Source organism: Schistocerca nitens, chromosome 3 (assembly GCF_023898315.1).
Source record: "Schistocerca nitens isolate TAMUIC-IGC-003100 chromosome 3, iqSchNite1.1, whole genome shotgun sequence".
Lineage (NCBI taxonomy): Eukaryota > Metazoa > Arthropoda > Insecta > Orthoptera > Acrididae > Schistocerca > Schistocerca nitens.
The window spans coordinates 68,586,385-68,613,997 of NC_064616.1; the positions used below are offsets into that span (position 1 = coordinate 68,586,385).

A 27,613-nucleotide genomic window follows, 5' to 3' on the forward strand; every position below is an offset into this window, starting at 1 on the left:
TGGGAATTACATGGTGCATGTGGTACTAATATGCAGGCGATATTGATATGTGCTTGATATCGAGCAGTACTGCGAAAATGGTATGATATTGTAGCAAACCATGCAAAATTAGATATGTTCTTGTAATCAAACGGCTCTGAGCACTATGGGATTTAACATCTTAGGTCATCAGTCCCCTAAACTTAGAACTACTTAAACCTAACTAACCTAAGGACATCACACACATCCATGCCCGATGCAGGATTCGAACCTGCGACCATAGCAGTCCCGCAGTTCCGGACTGCAGCGCCTAGAACCGCACGGCCACCGCGGCCGGCCTGTTCTTGTAATCCCAGAGTCGGGAGATGTGTGTAGAAAAGCAAGCAAACAAGAAGGTCTGAACCAGAAACAGTAACGCGTTTGTGCCTAGGGGAAGCGTGCCCGAATTTGTAGAACAGTTCTGAGAGTGACTTCGGTCTGCTGAGGGTACTGTGGACACCCATCAGGCATTGATGCCGTAGTGCCGCGAGTGTACGTACTGTGCTGTCTTCGCGGTATATGTACGAATGATGTAAAAGGGGCGAGTTTGTATGTTTACTACATCGACACGGCACACGGTGATGTATTGCTTAGTTAGAGCTCGATTTCACACTCTAATATTCAAGCGCCTGTCCTCAGTGGGAGGGCAGTGTAATTGAGTACGAGTATTTCCGTATTTGACGATATGTATGGCACATTGCAAAGTTTAGTTGTCGGTGCAATATGGCGATAACTGGAAAATAGCTTTTGCCACTGGAAGTCTCATCTGCAAAAAGAAAAAGAAAAGATGGACGGTGCTTCCACACTGACAGCATCAGTAACTCAGTGGGTAAATTTGATAAGAGCCAATCATAATCCCACATTCATTCACAAGACATCCATTGTGCTGGTATATAGGAGTCCCTACATAGCGGAGGGAACGTTTGTGTATGTTGAAGCAGGAAGGGTAACAGATGATAGAGGGACTTCCATGTTAGGACCGCTAAAAAGACTGCATTCGATGTTATTCCGCGCTATTTTCGTAAACAGGTTCTGTTAGGGCAATAATTTCCTTGCATACAAACTGAGACATCAATAAAGCAAGGGTTAACTATTTCTGGGACACTATACAATATCCGAGAGGTCGACTCGATTCTGATTTTGCATATCCATGTGACATCAGTATAAGATTGAGAACCTTGTTAGATGCGCTTGCGATGCACGCGCATTTTGCAGCACTGCGTCAGTCATAGTGGGCAGTTAAAAGCACGGTTAGAAGCAGCTCGCATGTCCAGCTAGGAACAATGCACACTGTGCCACTCTGTTATCAATGGTAAACACATGTGCCACCCAGAGGCGTTTCGCATATGGGAGTGGCGTAGCATGCTTTGGAGTTCTGTGATGTCAGTATAACACTGGCTGTATACTCGAAAATAGAAGCAACTTTCACCTGCAGTCGTGTGAGAGCAATGGATCGCACTTGCTTGCTTCCGGCAGTGGCTCGCAGCTGTGGCAGCACCCCTGGAGCGTCTGTGTCCCCGTCCGGTCACTTCAGCAACGGTGCCTGGGTGAACACATATTTCGAGAGGAATTTCTCTGGTAGCAACTATGAGAGTCATGTCGCCACCTCATGCTTGAGGGCATCTGTACGTGGTTTGACAGCTGACGGCCGCATCACTTTATGGGGCTGCAGGTAGCCTCCTGTGCGGTCTACTGGACAGGGGGTGGCGGACGGTGTTTGTGCATGTTGATTGTGTGTCTGTTGCATTATTTTGCGAGCAGGTCTGTAGGCTGTGCTATGCGCTATATTTACAGTTTACAAGTTGATTTCATGTGTGCGCGTCTGTGTACTGCATTATTTAGAAGGAGTCTGCATGTCGGTACTGAAATTATTTCGGTAAATTAGGAGTTGTTTGCGTGTCTGGACAGCGTTTTTTAGGAGTAGTTTACAATTCTGTGGGCTGTGACCTGAAGCATGTGTGTTGTATCAGTGTGATAAATATACTCCACTCCTAAATAAATTGTTTCAAAATAAATAATGTACACTCCTTCCTTACTGTCTCCAGCATCATTTTACCCAGACCACCAGCTTGGATTACCTCACAGAAGAGATGACGGAATCCTCTTGTGGCGGTACTGTGTACTAGGTCAGTTGGTCTCTAGATATCATGGTGGAGAAACTGTCTGCAAAATAAAGACTTGTGCAGCACAGTCAGAGTCGTTTTACCGCCGTTTTAACCCCTCCCCAAACCAGACCACCATCTTGGATTATGTCACAGGAGGGATGACTACACACTGTTTGCCACCATATTGGATAACGGTTGTTGCTTCATCAGATGAAGTCACAGTGGCCATCTTGGATTATGTCACGGAATGGACGACAGTGCCCTCTGGTGACCTTACTGTGTACTAGGGCGGTTGGGCTCTGGACCTCGTGGCGAGTACACTGGATGGTGGTAATGGCTCAAATTGTTTAAATAAACACTGGTGCATGATTTCGACAGTTGATGATTAGCAGGCATGTTTGCAGAGTCCTTTAGTGGTTTGCATGTCTTTAGGCTGTGTGGCGTGACCCCAAGCATGTCAGAGTGTGTGTTTTGTATCAATGTAAGATATATACTCCATCCCCAAAAAAATTATTCAAAAATAAATAAAGTACACTCCTTCCTCTCTCCAGCACAGGCTGATTCGTTTTCCCAGCAATTTCTAGGAGAGGTAGCAGTCGGAAAACTTATGTTAGTGAAGGTAGCCCAAGTGACCTATTTTCCAACGATTTTATTAGGTTAGTAGAGATAACTGTGATGTGATACATTATCCTGTTGGAATTTGAACTTTCCGCCATTCTTCTGGGGGAGGGGAGGGGAGGTGGGTTAGGTTAGTGGAGGTAGCCCAATCGACCTATCTTCCCACCAAAATCCGCCATCTTGAATGACGTCATGGCCGCCATCTTGGATGATGTCATGTGGTGTTGCCAAGTCTATGCCCCACCATCTTGGATGACGTCATCGCCACTATCTTGGATACATCTCTCAGCAATGGAATGTGGGGCTGTACCAGCCCAGCCCCACTAGTTATATTAGATTAGATTAGTACTTATTACATAGATCATGACTACAGCACTTTGTAATGATGTGGGACATGTCAGGTTAATAAAAGGTGCCTATACAAAACATTATATTACACAAAATATTACATGGCACTTAATATTTTAATTATATTTTTTGTGGGGGTTGGGGGAATTACCCACTTACTATATCCAAAAATTCATCTACTGAGTAGAAGGAGTTTCGATTAAGAAATTCTTTTATTTTCCTTTTAAATGCTGTATGGCTATCCGTCAGACTTTTGATGTTATTGGGTAAGTGATCAAAGACTTTTGTGGCAGCATAAACAGAAAGTGAGCCAAAGTTAGATTTAACCTTGAGTAGTGAAGATCATCCTTTCTCCCAGCGTTGTAGCCATGTACACTGCTATTACTTTTGAATTCATTCGGATTGTTAATAACAAATTTCATAAGTGTCTATATACATTATGACGCTGCAGTGAAGACCTCTAGCTCTTTAAATAAGTGTCTGCAGGATGATCTTGGATGAGCTCCAGCAATTATTCTGATTACACGCTTTTGTGCAATGAAAATTCTCTTATTCAATTATGAGTTACCCCAGAATATGATGCCATACAAAAGCAGAGAATGAAACTAGGTGTGGTAACCTAATTTACTGAGATGTATATCGCCAAAATTTGCAATGACCCAATTAGCATAAGTAGCTGAACTCAAACGTTTCAGCAGATCTTCAGTGTGTTTTTTCCTGTTCAACCCCTCACCAATGCATACTCCTAGAAATTTTGAATATTCTACCTAAGCTACCGATTTCTGATGGAAGTCTGTATTTATTAATGGTGTCATTCCATTTACTGTGTGGAACTGTATGTACTGTGTTTTTTGTCAAAGTTTAATGAGAGCCCATTTGCAGAGAACCACTTAGTGATTTTCTGAAAAACATCATTTGCAATTGCACCAGTTAATTCTTGTCTGTTGGGTGCGATAGTCTTTGAGAGATCACAAAAAATCCCAATGGGTGACTTCCGGTTACACAGAGCATTTAACATTTCATTAGTGAAAGTATGTATAGCATTTTCTGTTGAAAAACCTTTCTGGAAACCAAACTCACATTTTGTTAAAACTTTATTTTTTGAAAGGTGTGAAGCTACTCTACAATACATTACTTTTTGAAGAATTTTGGATAAGGCAGTCAGAAGAGAGATTGGGCAGTAGTTGTTGACCTCAGACGTATCCCCTTTTCTATGCTGTGGTTTAACAATGGCATACTTCAGTCTGTCTGGGAAAATACCCTGCTTCAGAGAGCTATTACATATGTGGCTAAGAATCTGACGTATCTCTTGTGAACAAGCTTTTATTATCCTGCTGGAAATGCCATCAATTCCATGGGAGCTTTTATTCTTGAGAGTTTATTGTATTCCTAATTTCAGAAGGAGAGGTGGATATAATTTCAGTTGTATCAAATTGTGTGGGTAAGGCCTCTTCCATTAACTGCCTTGCTTCTTCTAATGAACATTTAGATAATATTTTCTCTACAACATTTAAAAAATGATTATTCAAAATGTTTTCGACTTCCGGCTTGTTGTTTCTCAAGTTTCCATTCGCTTTGATGGTAATGCCATCAACCTGTACTCTTGGTTGCCCTGTCTCCTTTGCAATTATATTCCAAATGGTTTTCATTTTGTTATCAGAGGTATTAATCTCAGACATGATGCACATGCTTCTGGACTTTTAATAACTTTTATTAATGTAGCACAGCAGTTTTTATAATATTTGGCTGTTTCTGGGTCATTACTCTTTCTTGTTGTTAGGTACAGTTCCCTTCTGCGGTTACAAGACATTTTTATTCCTTTAGTAAACCAAGGTTTTTTTGCCTGGTTTCTTATAATTCGATTTGACTACTTTCTTGGGGAAACAGTTTTCAAATTCTCTTACAAGTGCATCATTGAATAAGTTATATTTTAAATTAGCATCTGGTTCCATGCACACCTCATCCCAGTCTAACTGCTGAAGATTTTCCCTGAAATTTCTAATTATTGAGTAATTAATTGAACACACAAATTTGGAGGGTAGTTTTGAATTACTGAATGGAGCTATGTCATATACTGTAACTAGCTGAGCACCATGGTCAGAAAGGCCATTCTCAACAGGACAAGAATTTATGTTTTTAAACTTATCTTGGTCTATAAAACTGTTATCTATCAATGTGCTGCTGTCCTTTACTACACGAGTAGGAAAATTAATGACAGATGTCAAACTGAAAGAACCGAGCAAGACTTCCACGTCATTCTTCCTATTAGACTCTTTCAGTGAATCAACATTGAAGTCCCCACAAATAATAATTTGCTTTCCCCTATCTGACGGATATCACAACAAGGCATCCAAGTTTTCCGGGAATAAATGAAAGTTTCCTGAAGGGGACCTATATACTGTTACAATTATAAAAGAGCCCTCCTTCAGTTTAAGTTGACAGGCACATGCTTCTGTATGTTGCTCTAGACAAAACTTTTTTGTATCTAAGCTTGATAGTGAAACTTGTGACATATATGGCAACTCCTCCTCTCACCTAATTCTCTCTATTCATATGTGCAGCTAGTTTATAACCACTGATATTTACCTTTTCCATATCAGCCACAATGTGATGCTCAGACAGGCATAGTATATGTATTACATTATCAGATTCAATGTCATCCAAACAAATCAGCAACTCATCTACTTTATTCTTCAATCCTGGAATATGTTGGTGAAAATGGTAACATTATTTTTTACATTACTTTTGTGAGAATCAACTTTTTTCTTTAATCAAATGTTCAAATGTGTGTGAAATCTTATGGGACTTAACTGCTAAGGTCATCAGTACCTAAGCTTACACACTACTTAACCTAAATTATCCTAAGGACAAACACACACACCCATGCCCGAGGGAGGACTCGAACCTCCGATGGGACCAGCCGTAAAGTCCATGACTGCAGCGCCTAAGACCGCTCGGCTAATCCCGTGCGGCTTTCTTTAATCCACCAATATTTTAGTTAAGTATGGTAACATTATTATTTGTTTTCCTGTTGTGAGAATCTTGTGAGTTTTGAACCTCTTTAGCACCTGCCTCCCTGAACTTCTCATTGGACACTGATATTAGTCTGAAACAGAGGTACATCCATGAGTACTAGTGTCCCCTCTTATGGGTTTCGCTAACAACCCTGCCAGTTTACCCTTCCCTTTCCTATTGAGATGTAGGCCATGCCTTGTGAAATCCCCCAACCAATAGCCTCGACAGGAACGCATCCAATGTCTGACAGAGTGGCCGCCCTATGCAACTAATCCAACTCCATATTTACCCTCCTAAGAGAGCGGTTCAACTGGGGCTGACCATGCCGCACAAAAGCAGGCACCAGCCCAACATCGGTCGTTACAGAGGCTATTTTTACCAGGTCACACTCAATACTGTAACCCTGATCAATACTGTTTCCCACTTCACCCACTATCATCACATGATCCTGCTTTGAGAAACCCTTGCACAGAGGCCGGCCGGGGTGGCCGAGTGGTTCTAGGCGCTACAGTCTGGAACCGCGCGACCGCTACGGTCGCAGGTACGAATCCTGCCTCGGGCATGGGTGTATGTGATGTCGTTAGGTTTAAGTAGTTATAAGTTCTAGGGGACTGATGACCTCGGAAGTTAAGTCCCATAGTGCTCAGAACCATGTGAACCACTTTGAACCTTGCACAGGGAACCTATATCCTCTACCACCTGGCTAAGACATGCACTTGGCTTGAAAAGGTTTTTGACCTGGTACCTGTCACCTAATTTTTCCTGCAAAATCTGGCCCACATCTCTTCCATGGCTGCTACCTAGCAACAGAAATTTCCTCTTACTTTACTTTTTTTTTTTGAAACAGTTGGTTTCCTAGTGAGATTCAGTTGTATCTTAACTACATCTACTTCTACTGGATCCTCTTCCTTACTTAACTGTGGTAGCAAGGCAAATCTATTGGTTGTGTCAATTGGGAAACTGTCAGACACTGTCCTCTTTCTGTGGCTCTTGTTCCCAGCTACCACTTCTAAGCGCTGTATACCTTCCTCCCCCCTTAACCTCTTCAGCTCCTCCCTCCCTCTGTCCAAATCAGCCTGAAGAGCTCTAATTTTCTCCTCCTGTTCAGCTATAATCCTATTTCTTGAGCAAACCCTGCAAAAGAATGGAAGAGTCTCGTTTGCTTCCCCAATTCCCACGCCGCTACAATTTCTCCAATGAAACCACCTTTCACAACAGCTGCACAAAACCCCTGAACTAACTTTTCTACTGCAGCTCACACACTTATTATTAGGAAATTAGTTAAGAGATTTACTACGTGATAACGATAATATACTAAATATAGATGTAAAAGGACACTAAATATGTTTTGGAAACTAATATGTAAGTAAACTATTAGCAAATGCACTTAAATTTGTGGTCTAACGCTAAATATGCACGTTCAAAAATTAGGCCTAAAAAGCCGAATGTAACCAAAACGAACTTTTTGCGATTACTGGAAGAATACGCAAATAAAAGAAAAACCTTTAATGGCAAGCTTGAAGAGCACACTAATGAACGTATTTAATTTGTTAATCTATACCAAATGCACTTAAGATTGCGATATAACGCTAAGTACGCACACTCGGAAAGGCAAAGCCGTGGCATGTAAGCAAAGCGAACTTTTCAAGATTACTGGAACAACACGCAAATAAAAGGAAAACCTCTCATGGTGAGCTTGAAAAGCACTCTAATGAACGTATTTAATCAGTTAAACTACAGCAAATGCACTTACAATTGCGGTTTAACGCTAAATATGCACACTCCAAAAATTAGGCCCAAGTAGCAGTAAGTAAACAAACCAACTTTTCGCGATTACTGGAACACTACGCAAATAAATGAAAAACTTAAAACTTTTAAGGGTGAGCTTGATTATTTCACTAAAGAACGTATTTAATTAGTTAAAAGTGTTCAACTACACTTAATTACAACCTAAATTACTTATCTTTCACAAGAGTTCTGTCTCCGTACATGCGGCCTTGTGCAGCGCTACCAACTGCCGACTTCACAAGCAGAAAATGACGAGATGGAGCTATTAAACGAGGAAATTGAAAGGGTAACTCAGTATCGAAAGGAAAATAACAGTTTTATGATTATGAATGTTTGGAATTCTATAGTAGGGCAAGGGATAGAAAGCAGATTTATATTATAATTTGGGCTCCATTTAAATTCAAATACCAATAGCAGACAAAATTTTCTACAATCACAAGAGAGGAAGGTACACTTAGAGAAGGTGGAGGCACAGGAAGGTGCAAACTGGATGGTGAAACACAGACTCTGAAATCAGATACTGAATTTTAAGCTGTATCCTATGAATCATAACAGTTTTGTGACTGGATGAAAGAAAAATAGAGATAAGTTAAGATGGTGGTTTTAATGCTTTAAGTGTTCTACCTAGTCCCCACTTACTTGAGTTCAACCCAAATTACGTTCATACATCCATGTGAAATTGTCAGAAATGTTCTTCTTTTCGATTTTTGGCATGTTCATATTGATAACACCAAGTCTCATCACCCGTGACGATTTTTTTCCTGAACAGAAATGTCTGCGTTTTGCATTTCAATCAAGTTGCGTCAGGAATCCACACGTTGTTGTTTCTGTTTGGGAGGCAACGTGTGCGGGACATACTTTTCACACACTTTTCTCTTCTTCAAAACATTCTCTAGAATGTCTTGAACACTTCATTTAGATATTCTGTAAATTGAATGTGGAGGGAAGAAAGGAAAGGAAAAGAAAGGAACTAATGATATCAGTTGCATTAAAACTTTATGTGGAGTTATCGGCATCGAGAGAAAATGTGCGACGGAGTGGGATTCGAACTCTGGATTTCCTGCTTACTAGGAAATTGCGTAAACCACTGTGCCACCTGGATACATTGTTAATCACAAATGCACGGACTGTCTCAACGCACTCCTCTGCTCACCCACATTCCCACCTAGTGCCACCTATCCACAGTACCCGTCGATGTCCTCCTGCCTGCTAATTTTAGGTTCCCACTGGAGGTCAAACGTAAATGTGCATCAGCACTGAAGCTTGTGGATTCATAGCCCACTGAAGTGAATCAATTGTATGAATGTGTGGTGTCTGTTCTTTCGGAGATATGCAAAAGAACAGTGTGGTATCACGTATTGACACCACCTCACTGGTGTCTTTAAGTTGGCAACAGAATTGCAACTTTCCGTCAGATGCCAATAGCGGTCGTATGGAATCGAGATGACCCAATGGTGTACGGCCGCTGAGCGACGCCTCCAACAGCTCTGGACTACGATAGCATAGCGCACACGGACCGGGACTGCGGATAGGTGGTGCTAAGTGGTAATGTGGGGAGTGTGCTGAGATAGTCCGCGCGTTTGCGACAAACACTGTGTCTGGGTGTCGCAGTGGTTAATGCAACTCTCTAGTAACCAGGAGATCTCGGGTTTGAATCCCAACCCAGCACACATTTTCAATCGTCGCCGCCGACTCTGCGTAGAGCCCTGATGCAGCTGATATCCTTAGTTCCTTCTCTTTCCTTTCTCTCCTTCACCATCAATTTACATAACATGTGTCACAACTGCGGATTCCGCGTCGTGTCTGCTCTTTTAAAAACGTCAGAAAGAATGAGCACCACACATTCATATATTTGATTTAGACAGTATATGCCCAGAGGGTCGATAACGACCCAACTGCAACCCAACAAGGTCGACGTATTAATTCTCACTGGTCGGATCAGATGAAGACGTGCGATTTGTAAAAGTGCCAAAATTTGTCACAAATGTAACGTAAATTTGTGTGACAAATGCTTTGCAGAGTTTCATACATAATGATATTATTATTTTATGTTCCTCACCTATGTAATATGATTACTTAATGCGGTAATTCAAAACTTACAGGCTGTTCGTCAAAATCATAACGAATAAATAGTAATATGTGCTAAAACACTACGTACTCTGAAGAATAACAAACGTGTCTTTAGAAGAGCGAAAGAATCGTAGGCGCTGCACGATTGCCAGCTACGTTTAACCGCAACACAGCCCTTCCTCTCTTTCTCTTGCGGAAGCGAGAGAGGGAGAGAGTGGACCTTGCTTTGTGATGCGCGTACACAGTTAATCGCTGTTTCTGGGAAGTTACAGGAGTGTAGCATGTAGCTGACCAGCCCCTGGTGGCCTTCCAAACTCGCATCTTTCACACTGACAGTCGTCGATGACTAAAATGTCCCCAAGTTAACAGTGCGTTTTATAGGTGAAAAGTATGCCCCAAATGAAACTGTAGAAAAACTATATACCGTACTAAGAACGTTTAAATGTAAAAAATTTCGTCTTATCTGTAACTATAATCGGCGATTGCAGCAGTTACTGGCAGTCCCAGCCCCTGATTTGTTTACATGAATATTTGACTTAGATGGATCTGAGCACAGCTGTCATCAGTCCCCTAGAACTTAGAACTACTTAAACCTAACTAACCTAAGGACATCACACACATCCACGCCCGAGGCAGGATTCGAACCTGCGACCGTAGCGGTCGCGCGGTTCCAGACTGTAGCGCCTAGAACCTGTCGGCCACAACGGCCGGCCGACTTAGATGAACAGAGTGTAGTTGTCTGCTGGTACAACAACTGACAAGACCCGTAGTATTATTAGTGAGCCACAGAAGACTTATTCTTGAACTCTTTTCTTTTTATTTACAGAGTGGATCGTACCAACAAAAACACTGAGAGCAACAAAACCACTGGCTGTAGGTACAAGTAAATTACAGATCCTATTCACCTTTTCTACTTCCTTCCTCCGCCATCACATCTTCCTCCAGCCCTCCGTCGGCAGAAATTAGCAACAGTCGGAAGCTTTTGGTAAAACAGCATACCTGCTTCAATATAAAACTTACCGACTTTTGAAATCCAACAATATCATAGCGAACTAACTGTAAGAAGTGTATTGTTGGAAATGATTGAGCTGTGTAGGGGACAGCTGTGCAAACCAAGTACACTGCGGCCACATAAACCACGTTAGCGACAGACATCTATTTGATAGTACCGGTAGTCATTTCCTAATAGCGCTATTTGACGAAATCACGATGCTGAAAAGACTCTGTGATAACAACATATGTTTGTAGTTGCTACATGGTGGAAAGGCTTCTTTTCTTGTGCAGAAGATAAAAGAAACGAAGGATAGGACACTCACATACATCTCCAACTTAATTCTTAAAAGTCTTTCTTTTTTTTTTTCAGTCAGTTTTTGCACCCCTCTGTAGCTGCGTCCTTGGTGGAGGTCTATCTCACCACCCCCTCAATACGACCCAAAGTTCTAGTCACGATCAAATAGATTTTTGCGATTTGCAATCACTATATGTGAATAATCACTATATATGAATATCTGGTTGTGAATCTGAGTTCTTTAGTTCAAGATTAATTCGAATCTTTATCGAGGGAGTACGGTTCAGTCTCATTGTTTTACTGATTACAGTGCTTGTCAAATCGTAATCGATAACAATTTGCGCACTGTGTCTTCATTCATACACTGGCACAGCTGCCTCCAGACAGCGAAAACAATTCTGAGAATGAAACTATAATCGGTGAGCGCATTAATGGTCTCTGGACGCGCAGCTCATAGGGGACGCTGCATTGTCAATTCGGCTCAAAGTACATGGGCAGCAACTACGTAACGTTCCTGCACCTCGGCAACGTTGCAGACAGGCTCGCCTAAATCTGCCTCATGTTAAAGAATGAGTACACTTTGAAAATCAGGTCCTTTCTTTGTTTGTGAAACACTTTGCACCTTCTAGGTGTTTCCATTACGAGAAAACTCGTAGAATACAGCAGAAATCAGCCAATCGCGGTTTCGCGCACATAAAACACGATAGAATGCTCAAATCTGACGGAAGTTTTCACAACACGGAGAACGAGAACAGACTGACCATCAATTGGCTAGGTGTGCAACTGTCTACTGTGCATTCCAGACCCAGAGGCTATAAACACTGTCGTAGACTGTAACATCAACCCAGTCCACTCTCCAGTCTCTATGACTGATGAACTCTGGAATGGAGTTGAAGCAGCATGAAACTGGCAGACAGTTGACCACAACGTTGCACTAAATTTCACACCCTGTATACCCACGCAACATTTACAAATTTCATCATATATTCTTCTTACTACAATGTACGTGCACAATAAGTCAAGTATCCTTCCTAGGGTTGCAGGTTGATGGGCCAACAATGTACACTGAGGTGACAAAAGTCACGGGATACCTCCTAATGTCATGTCAGACCTCATTTTGCCTGGTGATGTGGAATCACCTCACTTAGTCATTGGATCTCCCCTGCAGAATTACTGAGCCATGCTGCCTTTATACCCATCCGCAACTGTGGATGTGTTGCCAGTGTAGGATTTTGTGCGTGAACTGACCTCACTAATATGTCCCATAAATGCTCAATAGGATTCGTGTTAGGCAACCTGCGTGGCCACACCATTCACTTGAAATGTCCAGAATGTTCTTCAAACCAATCGCAAACAATTGTGGCTCGGTGACATAAAATTGTTGTTTGGAAACGTGAAGTCCATGAATGGCAGTAAAAAGGTTTCCAGTTAGCTGGACATAACCAGAACCCAGTCCATTCCTTATAAACACAGCCGACACCATTATGGAGCCGCCACCAGCTTGCACAGTGCCTTGTTGACAACTTGGGCCCATGTTGACAACTTGGGCCCATGGTTTCCTGGGATCTGCACCGCAGTAAAACCCCACCATCAGCTCCTACCAGCTGAAATTGGATCTCATCTGACCAGGCCACGATTTTCCAGTTGCCAAGGGTCCATCCAATATTGTCGCGAGCCTACGAGAGGTGCTGTAGGTGATGTCGTGCTGTTAGCAAAGGTCGTTTGGTGCCATAGTCCATCAGTGCCAAATTTCACCCCACTGTCCTAGATACGTTTTATTCTGTCCAGCATTGATTTCTATGGTTGTTTCATGCAGTGTTGCTTGTCTGTTAACACTGACAACTCCTTGCAAACACCGCTGCTCTCAGTCATTAAGTGTACGCCGTTGTCCACTGTGTTGTCTGTGGTGAGACATAATGCCTGAGATCTGTTATTCCCGGCACAGTCTTGACACTGTGAATCTTGGAATATCAAATTCCCTACTGATTTTTGAAATGGGATGCCCCATGCATCTAACTCCAACTACCATTCTGCATTCAAAGTCTGTTAATTCACGTCATGTGGTCATAACTGTGTCGTAAGCCATTTGACATGAACCACCAGAATACAAATGACAGCTCCCCCAATGTACTATCCTGTTATACCTTGTGTAAATGATGCTACTGCCATCTGTATGTGTGCATATTGATAATCATGGGTTTTGTTATCTCAGTGTATATTAAACCTTTTCTGCTGAAATGTTCGTCACCTTCTTAAAAGTTTCTTATACTACACAAATTTTCTACTATTAACAAATTAATTTCTGACACTGACACTGATAAGAAGTAACATAATTTTTTGATGTGTTGTTTCAGTAAAACTATTAAACCAGAATACACTGGAATGTCATATGCACATTTCAAGAAACTGACCTTCAAGAGCTACAGATTTGAAATCATCTCGGAGAATAATATTGGCTATTCACGGGATAAATCTGTCCTTTTTGTACCAAGTGAAAATGAGAGTGAGTTACCAATTTTTGACATCCAGAAAGTTTACTTAGTTTTATATACTTATACTGTGTGGTATTAAGAGACTGTCATAATTAAAAATTTATTATGTTCTACTACGTATTATTTAACAGGGCCTCCTGAGCCTACTGGTGTCACAAAATATGTAACTGAGGAAGGAACTACCCATATTTCCTGGAATCCAGTTTCTGATACTATGTGGTCTAACAAGATTCAAAGTTACACTATATTTTGGTGTCAGAATCAGCATGAAGAGTCAAATCATTGTAGTGTAAGAAGAACTATATTTTTACTGATAATCTGGAATTATTATATGCGGTTCATCACTGTTGAGATATATTTTTTTTATCAAAATCAGAAATAAGAAGTTCTGCCATTTCTGAAAATTTGTTCAATGTCTGCAATACACTGTAATGATAAAGAATAACATAAACTTCCTGCTCATAAAATCAAAAGAAGTGGTTTTGAGTGCATGTTTCACATTTCAGGGCCAGTTGTATTGGACGTACTCACATAGAAATAACTCCCAAACAGAACTGGCTTTCGTCCAGGGCAAAATTAATGACTTTGCAATATCTTCAAATTATTATTCTGGCAGTAGTGGCATGGTCTGGGTCACGTGCAATTTACAAACCAAAGATGGTAAGTATAATAGTGCATTCTTCTATGACAACCAAACAGAGCACAACAACTATTTGCTACACATTGGCCTATTCTTGTATCTGTTCTTCTGGTTGATAGCAAATGTCAAACTTATGTGAGGTGCTTAATGAAATATTTTTATTATAACACAAAGAGCATTACATTTGTAAGACCTTGTGACTGAAATTAGTGTAACTGAATGACAGATGTAGTTTCTTATAACTGGAATAGGTCAGTAATATTTTCATAGTTAATTTTCAGGCCTACAGCTCAGCTTTTTTTTTAAGATAAATGATTACAGTGTGAGACAGACAGACAGCATGGAGGAAGGGAAAGGTGGATGTGACTTATCCTACATGTTCAAGATGCTATTTTGGCGCTTAGTGAGTGCGACAGTTAGTCCATCTATTAGTTGTTATCAGCATTGAAAAATGGCCCTGACGTCTTGTCTTTGACATCATATTTCATTTCTTCTGATGGCAGGCAGAAAAAATAGGGAAAGGCAAGATTTCAGTGTAGGTCACAGTATGCAGCATTGTCTCTAGAACAAACTAACAGACTCTTTGGTTTTCAACTGATTAAAATACTACAAACATAGAGTTAGGCAATTCCATAGCAACCTAGGTCTTAACTACCTGCCCAACAACAATCTGATCTACAAATTTCCTTGTTATGTCACATGATATATTAAATATCAATATATTTTATATATGTATTCTACCAAATACAAGGGCTGTTTCAAAAACATGTAATAAAATTCATGACATTGCCCCTAGTGCAAAACAAAATTCAGTGTTCTTATGAACAACTTCTGGATAGTTAGGTACACATGTTGTATAAAGTGTGGTGCAGTATAAATCTAATGAAACAGTTGTCACCAACAAGGTCACACTTGGGTGAGCTGCAACCTTAAAAATTTCTAAAAGGAACACACCGGCATCTGTTAATGTCAGTAATTTCATTTTCTCTAATCACCAACAGTGTCTTCAATATATGGTGTGGTGTGATGTGATATGATATGGTGTAATATGGTATGGTGTATGGAGTGAAATGGTTCATGGCACCAGTGTACTTGGCCTTCTTAAGAGACAAGCTGACTGTACTACGGGAAACTGTGTCCCTAGCAGTTTACTGCACCAACGTGTTCATGAGAAATGCAGTCCTAGCACACTTAAGTCAAATGTTCTTTGGTTTGAGGATAACGGTAGTGGATTGGACATTGAGGCCCATTGTATAGGCTTGAATGGACTTGAGGTTCAATTCAGTGACCCTTTTTTTTTAAGGACATGTGAAATGTAAGGTCTAAATAATTTTCTTTTATGCCATCAAACATCTGATACAACATATCCTTGATGCCTGTGTAGCTGATTAACAGGACCCACATATGAAGTGGATTTGTCACCCATGTTGAAGCATTACCACATATGTATTGTTGCTCATGGTATACTATTTGAGCATTTATTGTGATGTGTCCACTGTATATCATGCAATGCTATAATATGTAACAGAAACAATACATTGTAGGACATGTGTTTTCAGGAATACTTTGTGTTGTTGCGATCATATATATAGCCCCAACACTTAATGCAAATAATTAGAAATTCACTGCATACTTCACATGAGAGTTTCTTTGATCGGCTTCATATTCATGCAGTCTGGATGCAAAGAGATCTGAAGTTCTAAGTTGAGACAGCTAAACACACATGTGTGTTATGAAAAAATCCTGATTTAATTGTCAGCTGTTGAAGAATAGGGAACACAGTATCAATAGTGACCTGGATAAACTACGTGCAGCATCCTCATATACATGCGAGTAATTGGGATATGGGATACACAAGACACAATCTTCACAACAAGAGGAGGAAAAGGTAGATTAGCTGAAATGATAACTGAAAATATAGGAGGAGGGGGGTGGGGGGCACAATCATCGGTGGCAGTATTCCTGCGATTACAGGTGAGTGAGGTAGGCCTTTTTTTAGATTAAATATCTCATTAGGACAGACTACTTTAAAAGAGGTCTGTATAAATGAAGTGTCGCACAAAAAATAAACATGTTTGAATGAGATTATCATGGTGTATTAGAATTTTATGGTGACTGAGAAACAAAGTTAATGATTAGGAACTTCTTATGTATTTACATAACCTAATATGCCAAAAGAAAATTGATGTGGTATATCTTTCTGACCATCACATAAATGCAGGAATCCATATACAGGGTGGTCCATTGATCGTGACCGGGCCAAATATTTCACGAAATAAGCGTCAAACGAAAAAACTACAAAGATCGAAACTTGTCTAGCTTGAAGGGGAAAACCAGATGGCGCAATGCTTGGCCCGCTAGATGGCGCTATCGTAGGTCAAACGGATATCAACTGCGTTTTTTAAAATAGGAACCCCCATTTTTATTACATTATCGTGTAGTACGTAAAGAAATATGAATGTTTTAGTTGGACCACTTTTTTTGATTTGTGACTGGCGCTGCAATAGTCACAAACATATGGCTCACAATTTTAGACGAACAGTTGGCAACAGGTAGGTTTTTTAAATTAAAATACGGAACGTAGGTACGTTTGAACATTTTATTTCGGTTGTTCCAATGTGATACATGTAGGGGAAGGTGGGGCAAGGTGGGGAAGCTAACTTTAAACCCTTACAAAAGGGACAAATATAAACAAATTCAAGTAGGTTTGATTAGCATTTCTTTACTTAACCATTGAATTACAATAGATGCAAAGAAACCTGCAAACTTATTACATTTAGTTAGAAATATCTCGATTTGAAACTTAAACTACCAATTCCCCGTCTTGCCCCATATGCGGGATGAGATGGGGAACTAGCATGAATTCATCTCTAAAGCTTAAATAAGGACTGGAATAACGAAATCATGTGACGATAAGGTTTCGAAACATGGTTCTGCGAATTGTAGAATCAGGTATTACGTTTTATTTAGGCCTCTTACTTTCACATAGTACACAAGTGTAGACAGCCTCGTCATCATCACTTTCTGTCCCTGCACAAGTTTCGTAGGCCCAGCGTCCGCAGCTAATACACCGTATCCAGCCTCCTTCACAGAAGTCATAGCAGTATAAACATTCTTCACTCTCTTCCTCGTTGTCATTCGACCTAAGTTTATTATCCCTTGACCATGAAGGGCTGGTTAAGACGTCAGTAACGTTCGTCACTTTTCCGTTGTCATTATGTCCTTTTGGTGGTGTCCCAGGTTTATTAAACGTCTCTGAGAAGAGTTCCCGTTTACATGCAGCACGTTTGGGGACTCCTTTTCATTTAATTTCTTCAGATAGTTCACTCCTATAAGGAGATTCGGTTAAAACAACGGGTTTTCCACGCCTGTTAGATGGCTTCCTTTTGGTTTTTTTTATCCACCTTTGGAGTAGCTAGCACCATTTCAGGGCTGGTAATATGAAAGTTAGACGAAACAGAGGCTTGATCGTCAGTTGTTAACTGTTCAGGTGTTTTACGTCTTGACAACATCTCTGTTATTTGGTCTTCCGTTTCTGTAACTTCAGATGTGTGAGCTTGATGAATGTCTGTAGTTGAACAGGGAAGGTAATCACTTTCTTGAAGCACGTTTCTGTTTACAGGCCAAATGCCTGTTTTCCGAAATCCGTTCACTGTTGTAGACATTGTAGCTGAATGAAAGAAGGCTTTGCCGAATAAACTTGCGATCTGAAGCAGCGTAACAGCTTTTCCAGGATGGGTGCAAAGCCACGATCTTACTTCATCTTCGTAAAATTTACTGAAAGGTTTCATAAATGCCATGTCCAATGGTTGAAGACAGTGTGAGCAGTGTGGCGGCAAACACAGCAAGACAACCACATTTTCGTGGGCCACATCTATCAGTTCTAAATTCTTGGTGTGTATTTTGTGGTCGTCCAATATGAGAAGTATTGGTCTTTCCTTTGACGCTCCAGTAAATGCAATAAACTTCTTAAACGAAGTTAAAAATAGTCCTTTCGTCATCAAACCAGTTTCTTGGACTTCTGCCCAGGCACCAGGGGGCAGGCCAGTCTCAAACGCTTGTTGCATTCGTTTTCGAGGATAAATTAACATAGGTGGTACGTAGCACCCCGACGCTGAAACACAGATTTCTGCAGTCACAGTCTGGCCTCTTTCTGCTGAAGTAGCTGCTCCCACCTGTCTGCACCCTTTCAAAGCAACCACCTTTGTGTGACCTTTTGGAATGACTGTTAAGCCAGTCTCATCGCAATTGAAAATTCTGTCCCCCGTAAACTTGAATGTGTCTAATTGACTTTCTAAAAGATCGAAAAACCGATCTACAGCAGCTCGATTAAACCCTATTGCTCGTGCGATTGATGTGGCCTCTGGTTTTCGTATTGTTAAGGCAGGATTTCGTGCAAGAAACCCATTTAACCAATCTCTTCCAGCAGATTAGGCTGCAGTATTAAATGGATGTTTGATGTTGTTTCGTTCAGCTAGCTGAAAAGCAAGTTCACAAAGTTCTGTAACTGTTTGGCCAAAATGCTGTCCTTCCATCTGTGTTAAGTAGTCTTTAAGTTCTGCCTCTTGTTCTGGGGTAAACACACTAGTGATTGGTCCTAACCTTTTCACAACTGTGTAGCCAGGATTAGCACGTTTCTTTGCCTCATGTCGTTCAATCGTTGTCTGTGGCACGTTGAACTATCGAGCAGCCCTGAAAGAACCCATATGACCTTCTATAACAGCATTTACAGCGCCTTCCATTGACTCCAATGACCAATCTTGCCTAGACGTTTGTCGCCGATACTTGCGAACCATCTGAAATAAAACACGTGGAACGTACTATTGAGTCAGATCATTCCTGGTAATCTATATTATATAGTACATACCATATTTCCAATAGTCAGTCGTTAAAGCATAGCAAGAATACTGACTTTGCACGTTTTGTGTATTTTTATTCACCATATAGCCTAAGGCATACTTTGTAATTAATTAAGAAACGTTGGAATAACGAATACCATTCTATTTACAATTGTATTCAACGTATAATGTAAGTGTTCAAAACCGCCAGCGAAGTAAACACATGAGACGATTAGAACGTAATGGTTGGACAAATAGTAGCGGCAAGACGGTGAAGCTCTCCATCTTGCCCCACCACGTCTTGCCCCTACCATGCTGTCAGGTGATGTTACGCCTACATGAACACTATTTAGTGAATATTGACTACTGACACAGCAGTTTACTGTTAATAAGACGTACTATTCAGTGCTATACATACAGTTTGGACAAATTTTCACGAAACAAATGTTTTAGGACCTCGAAAGGTGTAAAACATTGCAAATAAGTATAACAATTGTACGTACCTTGCAAAGTTCACAGAAACCACCGCGAAACTAAGGTTCAGCAACGACAACACACTGGGGCCTGTGTATTGATGATGTTGACGTAGCTATCCACAGATGGCAGATTTCTAGTTTATAGCCCTTCCCCGTCTTTCCCACCTCCCCGTCTTGCCACGCCTTCCCCTACCTTTGTGAACTTATCATTTCTGAGAACGCATGCTCTTACAGCGTGATTACCTGTAAATACCACATTAATGCAATAAATGCTCAAAATGATGTCCGTCAACCTCAGTGCATTTGGAAATACGGGTAACGACATTCCTCTCAACAGCGAGTAGTTCGCCTTCCGTAATGTTGCCCTGAACCGCCGATCCTGTCGCAGCAACTATGTCTGCAGCAGACGTAAGAAAGGCAATCTGCAAACCAACAGGCTTCACAACAGCCTAACCGTATACCCAATATCGACAGTCCCACGCAGATCAAATTATAAGTTCTTTTCCCAGTTACTTGAAAATCCATAAAGAAAAACATTAAGCTGTAGCAGATTCAACCTAGAACATAAGGATCGACGCAGCAAAATTCACCAATCCCTGTTGTAGAAAAGTTTTATCGTAAAAAAAATTTTTTTGACAGTTCTACAAAGCCACTGAGTTTCTATATATTCGTTGTGCGGTCTGACACTCCTTGATGTCTGAGCCAGAATAAATTGAAATTCTCCTAATTTTTCCTTAAACAATTAATTAATGTCACTAAAGAATCCTTAATCAATTAATTACTGTCACTAAAGAATCAATCTTGTTCTCATTTAACGAAATATTCCACTTTAAAACCGATCGTCTTCACCACAATCGCCGATAAAGTTTTAAAACAGATTTTTAATACACTTCACAGTATCGATTATTTTCAAAATATCAATACGTGTCGACTTCTCATTAATAAAGCTGTAAACTAGTTACTTATTGAAGATCGTCCACATTCCTGATAATTTCTGCCAGAATCTATTCAAGAAGTCTGAAATTTAATAAAATTTGCAAATTACACACATAAGTAATATTTACGATGTATGTCGTAACAACAGAGTCAACTGACTGTTTTAACTTCCCACTCGAAGTTTATTTAACAGTTGATAACCAATTGACATCCAATTACAAACGTTATCCTTCCACATTCAACATTGAACTCCTGATTCTTCCAGCCGCCGGCCGTCGACTACGATGCAATAGTGGTTAGCTCTCGTCGTCCACCGCGTCTGGAGTCCCCACTGGATCATCCTGCTGCCACATTCGACATGAAAAAAAAGGAAACAAAATCTTTTTAAATAACAAGTCTCCACTTAACGTACTACAAATAAATAAATATATGTATATTAACATTTCTTACCTGGCGTCGCTCAAGCGGTAGAGAAACGCGATTAGACATTTGACACCACAATGTTCGCAAATGCATTGACAATGCGCTGACGCATGTTGTCAGGCGTTGTCGGTGGATCACGATAGCAAACATCCTTCAACTTTCCCCACAAAAAGAAAGCCGGGGACGTCAGAACGTGCGGACCATGGTATGGTGCTTCGACGACCAATCCACCTGTCATGAAATATGGTATTCAATACCGCTTCAACCGCCCGCGAGCTATGTGCCGGACATCCATCATGTTAGAAGTACATCGCCATTCAGTCATGCAGTGAAACATCTTGTAGTAACATCGGTAGAAAATTACGTAGGAAATCAGCATATATTGCACGATTTAGATTGCCATCGATAAAATAGGGGCCAATAATTCTTCCTCCAATAGTGCCGCACCATACATTAACCCGCCAAAGTCGCTGATGTTCCACTTGTCGCAGCCATCGTGGATTTTCCGTTGCCCAATAGTGCATATTATGCCGGTTTACGTTACCGCAGTTGGTGAATGACGCTTCGTCGCAAAATAGAACGCGTGCAACAAATCTGTCATAGTCCCGTAATTTCTCTTGTGCCCAGTGGCAGAACTGTATACGACGTTCAAAGTCGTCGCCATGCAATTCCTGGTGCACAAAAATATGGTACGGGTGCAATCGATTCTCGCGCAATTTGTCTGCTACTGATGTGCAGATTAGGCGCGACAAAGGCTAAAACACCTACTTGGGTATCATCATTTGTTGCAGGTCATGGCTGACGTTCCACATGTGGCTGAACACTTCCTGTTTCCTTAAATAACGTAACTATCCGGCGAACGGTCCGGACACTTGGATGATGTCGTCCAAGGTACCGAGCACCATACATAGCACACGCCCGTTGGGCATTTTGATCACAATAGCCGTACATCAAGACGATATCGACCTTTTCCGCAATTGGTAAACGGTCCATTTTAACACGGGTAATATATCACGAAGCAAATACCATCCGCACTGGCGGAATGTTACGTGATACCACGTACTTATATGTTTGCAATTATTACAGCGCCATCTATCACAAAGTGAAAAAAGTGTTCCAACTAAAACATTCATATGTCTTTATGTACTACACGAATATGTAATAAAAATGATGGGTTCCTATTTTAAAAAACGCAGTTGATATCCGCTTGACCTATGGCAGCGCCATCTAGCGGGCCAACCATGGCGCCATCTGGTTTCCCCCTTCAAGCTAGACGAGTTTCCTTCTTTGTAGTTTTTTCGTTTGATGCTTATTTCGTGAGATATTGGGCCCGGTCACTATCAACGGACCACCCTGTATAAAACAGAGAAGCCTATATTAAATGAGCAGCCTATATCTGTAGCAAAAAATATGTGGAAAGTAGTTGTCATGTAGGCCTATGTCTGAAATAATACCAAGCTCAGATTTATTTATTTATTTATTTATTTATTTATTTGATTAGCCATCCGTAGACATTTTGCAATGTATGGATGTTGTCAGTTTGGATACAGTGATTTTTGCAGATACATTGACACTTTTATATGCATTTACAGAGTATACGAATACAATGACATTTATCACTTAAATTACATTCAAACAATTAAATATTCACTTATTGTTTAGAAACAGTGTTCCTGAAAATATAGTTTAAGGGTTTTCTGTAACAGTACATGTTGTTAATTTCTTTGATGTCCTGTGCAGCTTGTTATACATTTACAGAATATACAATACAATGTCATTATGTCACTTAAATTACATTCAAACATTTAGATATTCACTTACTGTGTAAAAACAGTGTTCCTGAAAATACAGTTTAAGAGTTTTTCTGAAACAGTACATGCTGTTAATTTCTTTGATTTCCTGTGGCAGCTTGTTATACAATTTTACACCCTGATACAAGAAACTTTTTTGGGTCTTATGCTTGTTTCTCCTATCTAGATGAAGGCAGTGGCTTGTTCTTGTGCTATAGCTGTGTAAAATGCTGTTTGTACTATAATTCACTATATTTTTCTTTATATATACTATAGTGTGGAACATAAATAAACAGGGAACAGTTAGAATACCAAGTATTTTGAATAGTTCTCTGCAGTGAGCCCACTTACTGCTTTTAGTTATAATTCTCACTGCTCTCTTCTGCACTTTAAAAACTGTTTGTAAGTTGAGTACATTATTTCCCCAGAAAATTATCCCATAGCTTATGACTGAATGTACATAGCTAAAATATACAGTTCTTAGACATTCATCGCTGCATACTGAGGAGAGAACTCTAAGTGCGTAACACGTTGTAGATATCTTTTTTGTGAGTTTTTTGACATGTTCACTCCACCTAAGCTGGCTGTCAATATGCAACCCTAGGAATTTTGTGGTGGGCACTTCGTCTACAGAGGTGTTATGTAGCTTTAACTTTAGGGGACTGTTTTTTCTGTTTATTCTAAAGCGTATGCTATTTGTTTTCTTAATATTTAAGGTCACTTTATTCTCTGTAGACCATTTGTAGACATCTTTCAGTGATTCATTACAATTTTCCAACATTTGTGCTGATGTCTCACTGGTGATTATAATATTGCTGTCATCGGCAAACAATATCTTCTCTCCATGTCGGATATATTGTGGAAAGTCATTTATATAAATCAAGAACAACACCGGACCCAGCACACTTCCCTGAGGGACCCCAATATTAATATGTTGTGGATCTGACAGGTGTTTTTCTATGAACTTTGATCTACTGGAGACATGCGAGATCTCTACCCACTGTACTCTATTTTTTAGGTATGAATGGAACCATTTGTTGATTACCCCTCTTACTCCTAGTGCTTCTAACTTAAGTAATAGATTCTGGTGGTCAACTGTATCAAAGGCCTTTGACAGGTCAAGGAATATGCCAGATACATAGTTGCCTTCATCCAGTGCTTCTAGAACCACTTTAGTGAAATGTGCTATTGCCATTTCTGTATCTCTGCCTGGTCTGAAACCAAATTGGTCATTTGAAAGAAGGTTGTATTTGTTTAGATAGCTCATAAGTCTGTTCTTCATTATGGACTCTATTATTTTGGAAAATGATGACAGTAGGGCAATTGGCCTGTAGTTCTCAATGTTTTCTACATCATCTTTTTTGTGTAAAGGTAAAATTTTTGCATGTTTCAGATAATCAGGGAAACAACCGGCTTTGAAAGATTCATTTATGATATTGGTTAGGGGGGCTTTGATACTATTTATGCATTTTTTCAGCACAGACATTGGAATTTCATCTAAACCTGCTGAATTTTTGCTCTTTAATTTCCTTACCACATTACATACTTCTTCCTCAGTAGTGGGTAGCAATACCATTGAATTTGATGTATATTCCCGTGTTCGTGGATTATGAGATTTTGAAAAATTTTCCTGTAACTTTGTAGCTATACTACTAAAGTAAGAATTAACAAAGTTTGCTAGTTCTTTTGGGGTACTTGTTAGGTTTTCTTTGTTCCTGATTTGGGTGTTTATTTGCCTATGTGTTGCTGTTCCTGTCTCTTGTTTCACTATAGTCCATGTAGCTTTACTTTTATTTTTAGCTAGATTTATTAGTCTATCATTGGCCTTTTTTTTTTTGCAACATTGAGCACCTTCCTATAGATTTTTTTGTAGTTTCTGTAGTAATGAAGAAAATCTGGATCACTGTTGTTGTTTTTTATAGAGTTTAGGTATTTAAAAGTTTGGGCAGATTTTCTAATTCCTGTGGTAATCCACTTATTTTTGGTGGATGTTCCAGTAGAACTTAGTGCTTTTGTGGTAACCCATTGGGCTACCACCCCTTTTAGCAGTAATCAAAAGTCATTGATACTGTTGCCACCAGGTTATTTCGAGCAGTTAGTCCACGAACCCATGCGAATTGTAAATGGTTGCAAAAACACAATTGACCTCTTAGCCACAAACAATCCAGAGCTGATAGAGAGCATCATGACTGATACAGGGATTAGTGATCACAAGGTTGTTGTAGTTAGGCTCAATACTGTTTCTTCCAAATCCACCAGAAACAAACGCAAAATAATTTTATTTAAAAAAGCGGATAAAGTGTCACTAGAAGCCTTCCTAAGAGACAATCTCCATTCTTTCCGAACTGACTATGCAAATGTAGACGACATGTGGCTCAAATTCAAAGATATAGTAGCAACAGCAATTCAGAGATTCATACCTCATAAATTGGTAAGTGATGGAACTGATCCCCCATGGTACACAAAACAGGTCCGAACGCTGTTGCAGAGGCAACGGAAAAAGCATGCGAAGTTCAGAAGAACGCGAAATCCCGAAGATTGGCTAAAATTTACAGACGCGCGAAATTTGGCACGGACTTCAGTGCGAGATGCCTTTAATAGATTCCACAACGAAACATTGTCTCGAAATTTGGTAGAAAATCCGAAGAAATTCTGGTCGTATGTAAAGTACACAAGCGGCAAGACGCAGTCAATACCTTCGCTGCGCAGTGCCGATGGTACTGTTACCGACGACTGTGCTGCTAAAGCGGAGTTATTGAACGCAGTATTCCGAAATTCCTTCACCAGGGAAGATGAATGGAATATTCCAGAATTTGAAACACGAACAGCTGCTAGCATGAGTTTCTTAGAAGTAGATACCTTAGGGGTTGCGAAGCAACTCAAATCGCTTGATACGGGCAAGTCTTCAGGTCCAGATTGTATACCGATTAGGTTCCTTTCAGATTACGCTGATACAATAGCTCCCTACTTAGCACTCATATACAACCGCTCGCTCACCGATAGATCTGTGCCTACAGATTGGAAAATTGTGCAGGTCGCACCAGTGTTTAAGAAGGGTACTAGGAGTAATCCATCTAACTACAGACCTATATCATTGACGTCGGTTTGCAGTAGGGTTTTGGAGCATATACTGTATTCAAACATTATGAATCACCTCGAAGGGAACGGTCTATTGATACGTAATCAGCATGGTTTGAGAAAACATCGTTCTTGTGCAACGCAGCTAGCTCTTTATTCGCACGAAGTAATGGCCGCTATCGACAGGGGATCTCAAGTTGATTCCGTATTTCTAGATTTCCGGAAAGCTTTTGACACCGTTCCTCACAAGCGACTTCTAATCAAGCTGCAGGCCTATGAAGTATCGTCTCAGTTGTGCGACTGGATTCGTGATTTCCTGTCAGGAAGGTCGCAGTTCGTAGTAATAGACGGCAAATCATCGAGTAAAACTGAAGTGATATCAGGTGTTCCCCAGGGAAGCGTCCTGGGACCTCTGCCGTTCCTGATCTATATAAATGACCTGGGTGACAATCTGAGCAGTTCTCTTAGGTTGTTCGCAGATGATGCTGTAATTTACCGTCTAGTAAGGTCATCCGAAGACCAGTATCAGTTGCAAAGCGATTTAGAAAAGATTGCTGTATGGTGTGGCAGGTGGCAGTTGACGCTAAATAACGAAAAGTGTGAGGTGATCCACATGAGTTCCAAAAGAAATCCGTTGGAATTCGATTACTCGATAAATAGTACAATTCTCAAGGCTGTCAATTCAACTAAGTACCTGGGTGTTAAAATTACAAACAACTTCAGTTGGAAAGACCACGTAGATAATATTGTGGGGAAGGCGAGTCAAAGGTTGCGTTTCATTGGCAGGACACTTGGAAGATGCAACAAGTCCATTAAAGAGACAGCTTACACTACACTCGTTCGTCCTCTGTTAGAATATTGCTGCGCGGTGTGGGATCCTTACCAGGTGGGATTGACGGAGGACATCGAAAGGGTGCAAAAAAGGGCAGCTCGTTTTGTATTATCACGTAGTAGGGGAGAGAGTGTGGCAGATATGATACGCGAATTGGGATGGAAGTCATTAAAGCAAAGACGTTTTTCGTCGCGGCGAGATCTACTTACGAAATTTCAGTCACCAACTTTCTCTTCCGAATGCGAAAACATTTTGTTGAACCCAACCTACATAGGTAGGAATGATCATCAAAATAAAATAAGAGAAATCAGAGCTCGAACAGAAAGGTTTAGGCGTTCGTTTTTCCCGCGCGCTGTTCGGGAGTGGAATGGTAGAGAGATAGTATGATTGTGGTTCGACGAACCCTCTGCCAAGCACTTAAATGTGAATTGCAGAGTAGTCATGTAGATGTAGATGTAGATGTGGTTGCTGTTATGACTCATCAGTTTTCTGCCTCTGCTACCATGGTGATTGGCCACCTTAGAGAGGCACCACTGCAAATCTGCTGTGCAGGATCTCCATGAAGACATCCTCCAGCACCAGCTGCACCAGGCTTCACTATTGCTGTCTATTTATGTGGCTACTGCTAGTTGCAGAGTCCTTTTAGTCTTCACTCAGAATACTGTGCACAGACCTTTCTCTATATACAGTACAAAAACTAGTTAGTTAGTTACGTGTTCCATTGATCAATAGCATGGGAAAACCGTTATGATGTGGAACGTGTCAAATGCACAAGAAATGTGCACAGGAAACAAGGTTTTTTTTGTTTACATTATAGTGTTATACCTAAATATTTCTATTATCTATCCCATTCCCTAA

At 40.5% G+C, this 27,613-nt stretch overlaps 1 protein-coding gene across 4 annotated transcripts in view; it reads left to right on the plus strand.

Annotated features, from left to right (window-relative positions):
- The window catches only part of LOC126248028 (cytokine receptor-like), a 475,141-nt gene that overhangs the window by 310,965 nt on the left and 136,563 nt on the right, over positions 1 to 27,613 (plus strand). For all 4 annotated transcript variants that reach the window (XM_049948628.1, XM_049948625.1, XM_049948629.1 and 1 more), the window contains 3 exons: positions 13,605 to 13,753; positions 13,874 to 14,031; positions 14,249 to 14,402. In XM_049948628.1, coding sequence (XP_049804585.1) covers positions 13,605 to 13,753; positions 13,874 to 14,031; positions 14,249 to 14,402 — 461 coding nt within the window. The remainder of the gene's footprint in view (positions 1 to 13,604; positions 13,754 to 13,873; positions 14,032 to 14,248; positions 14,403 to 27,613) is intronic.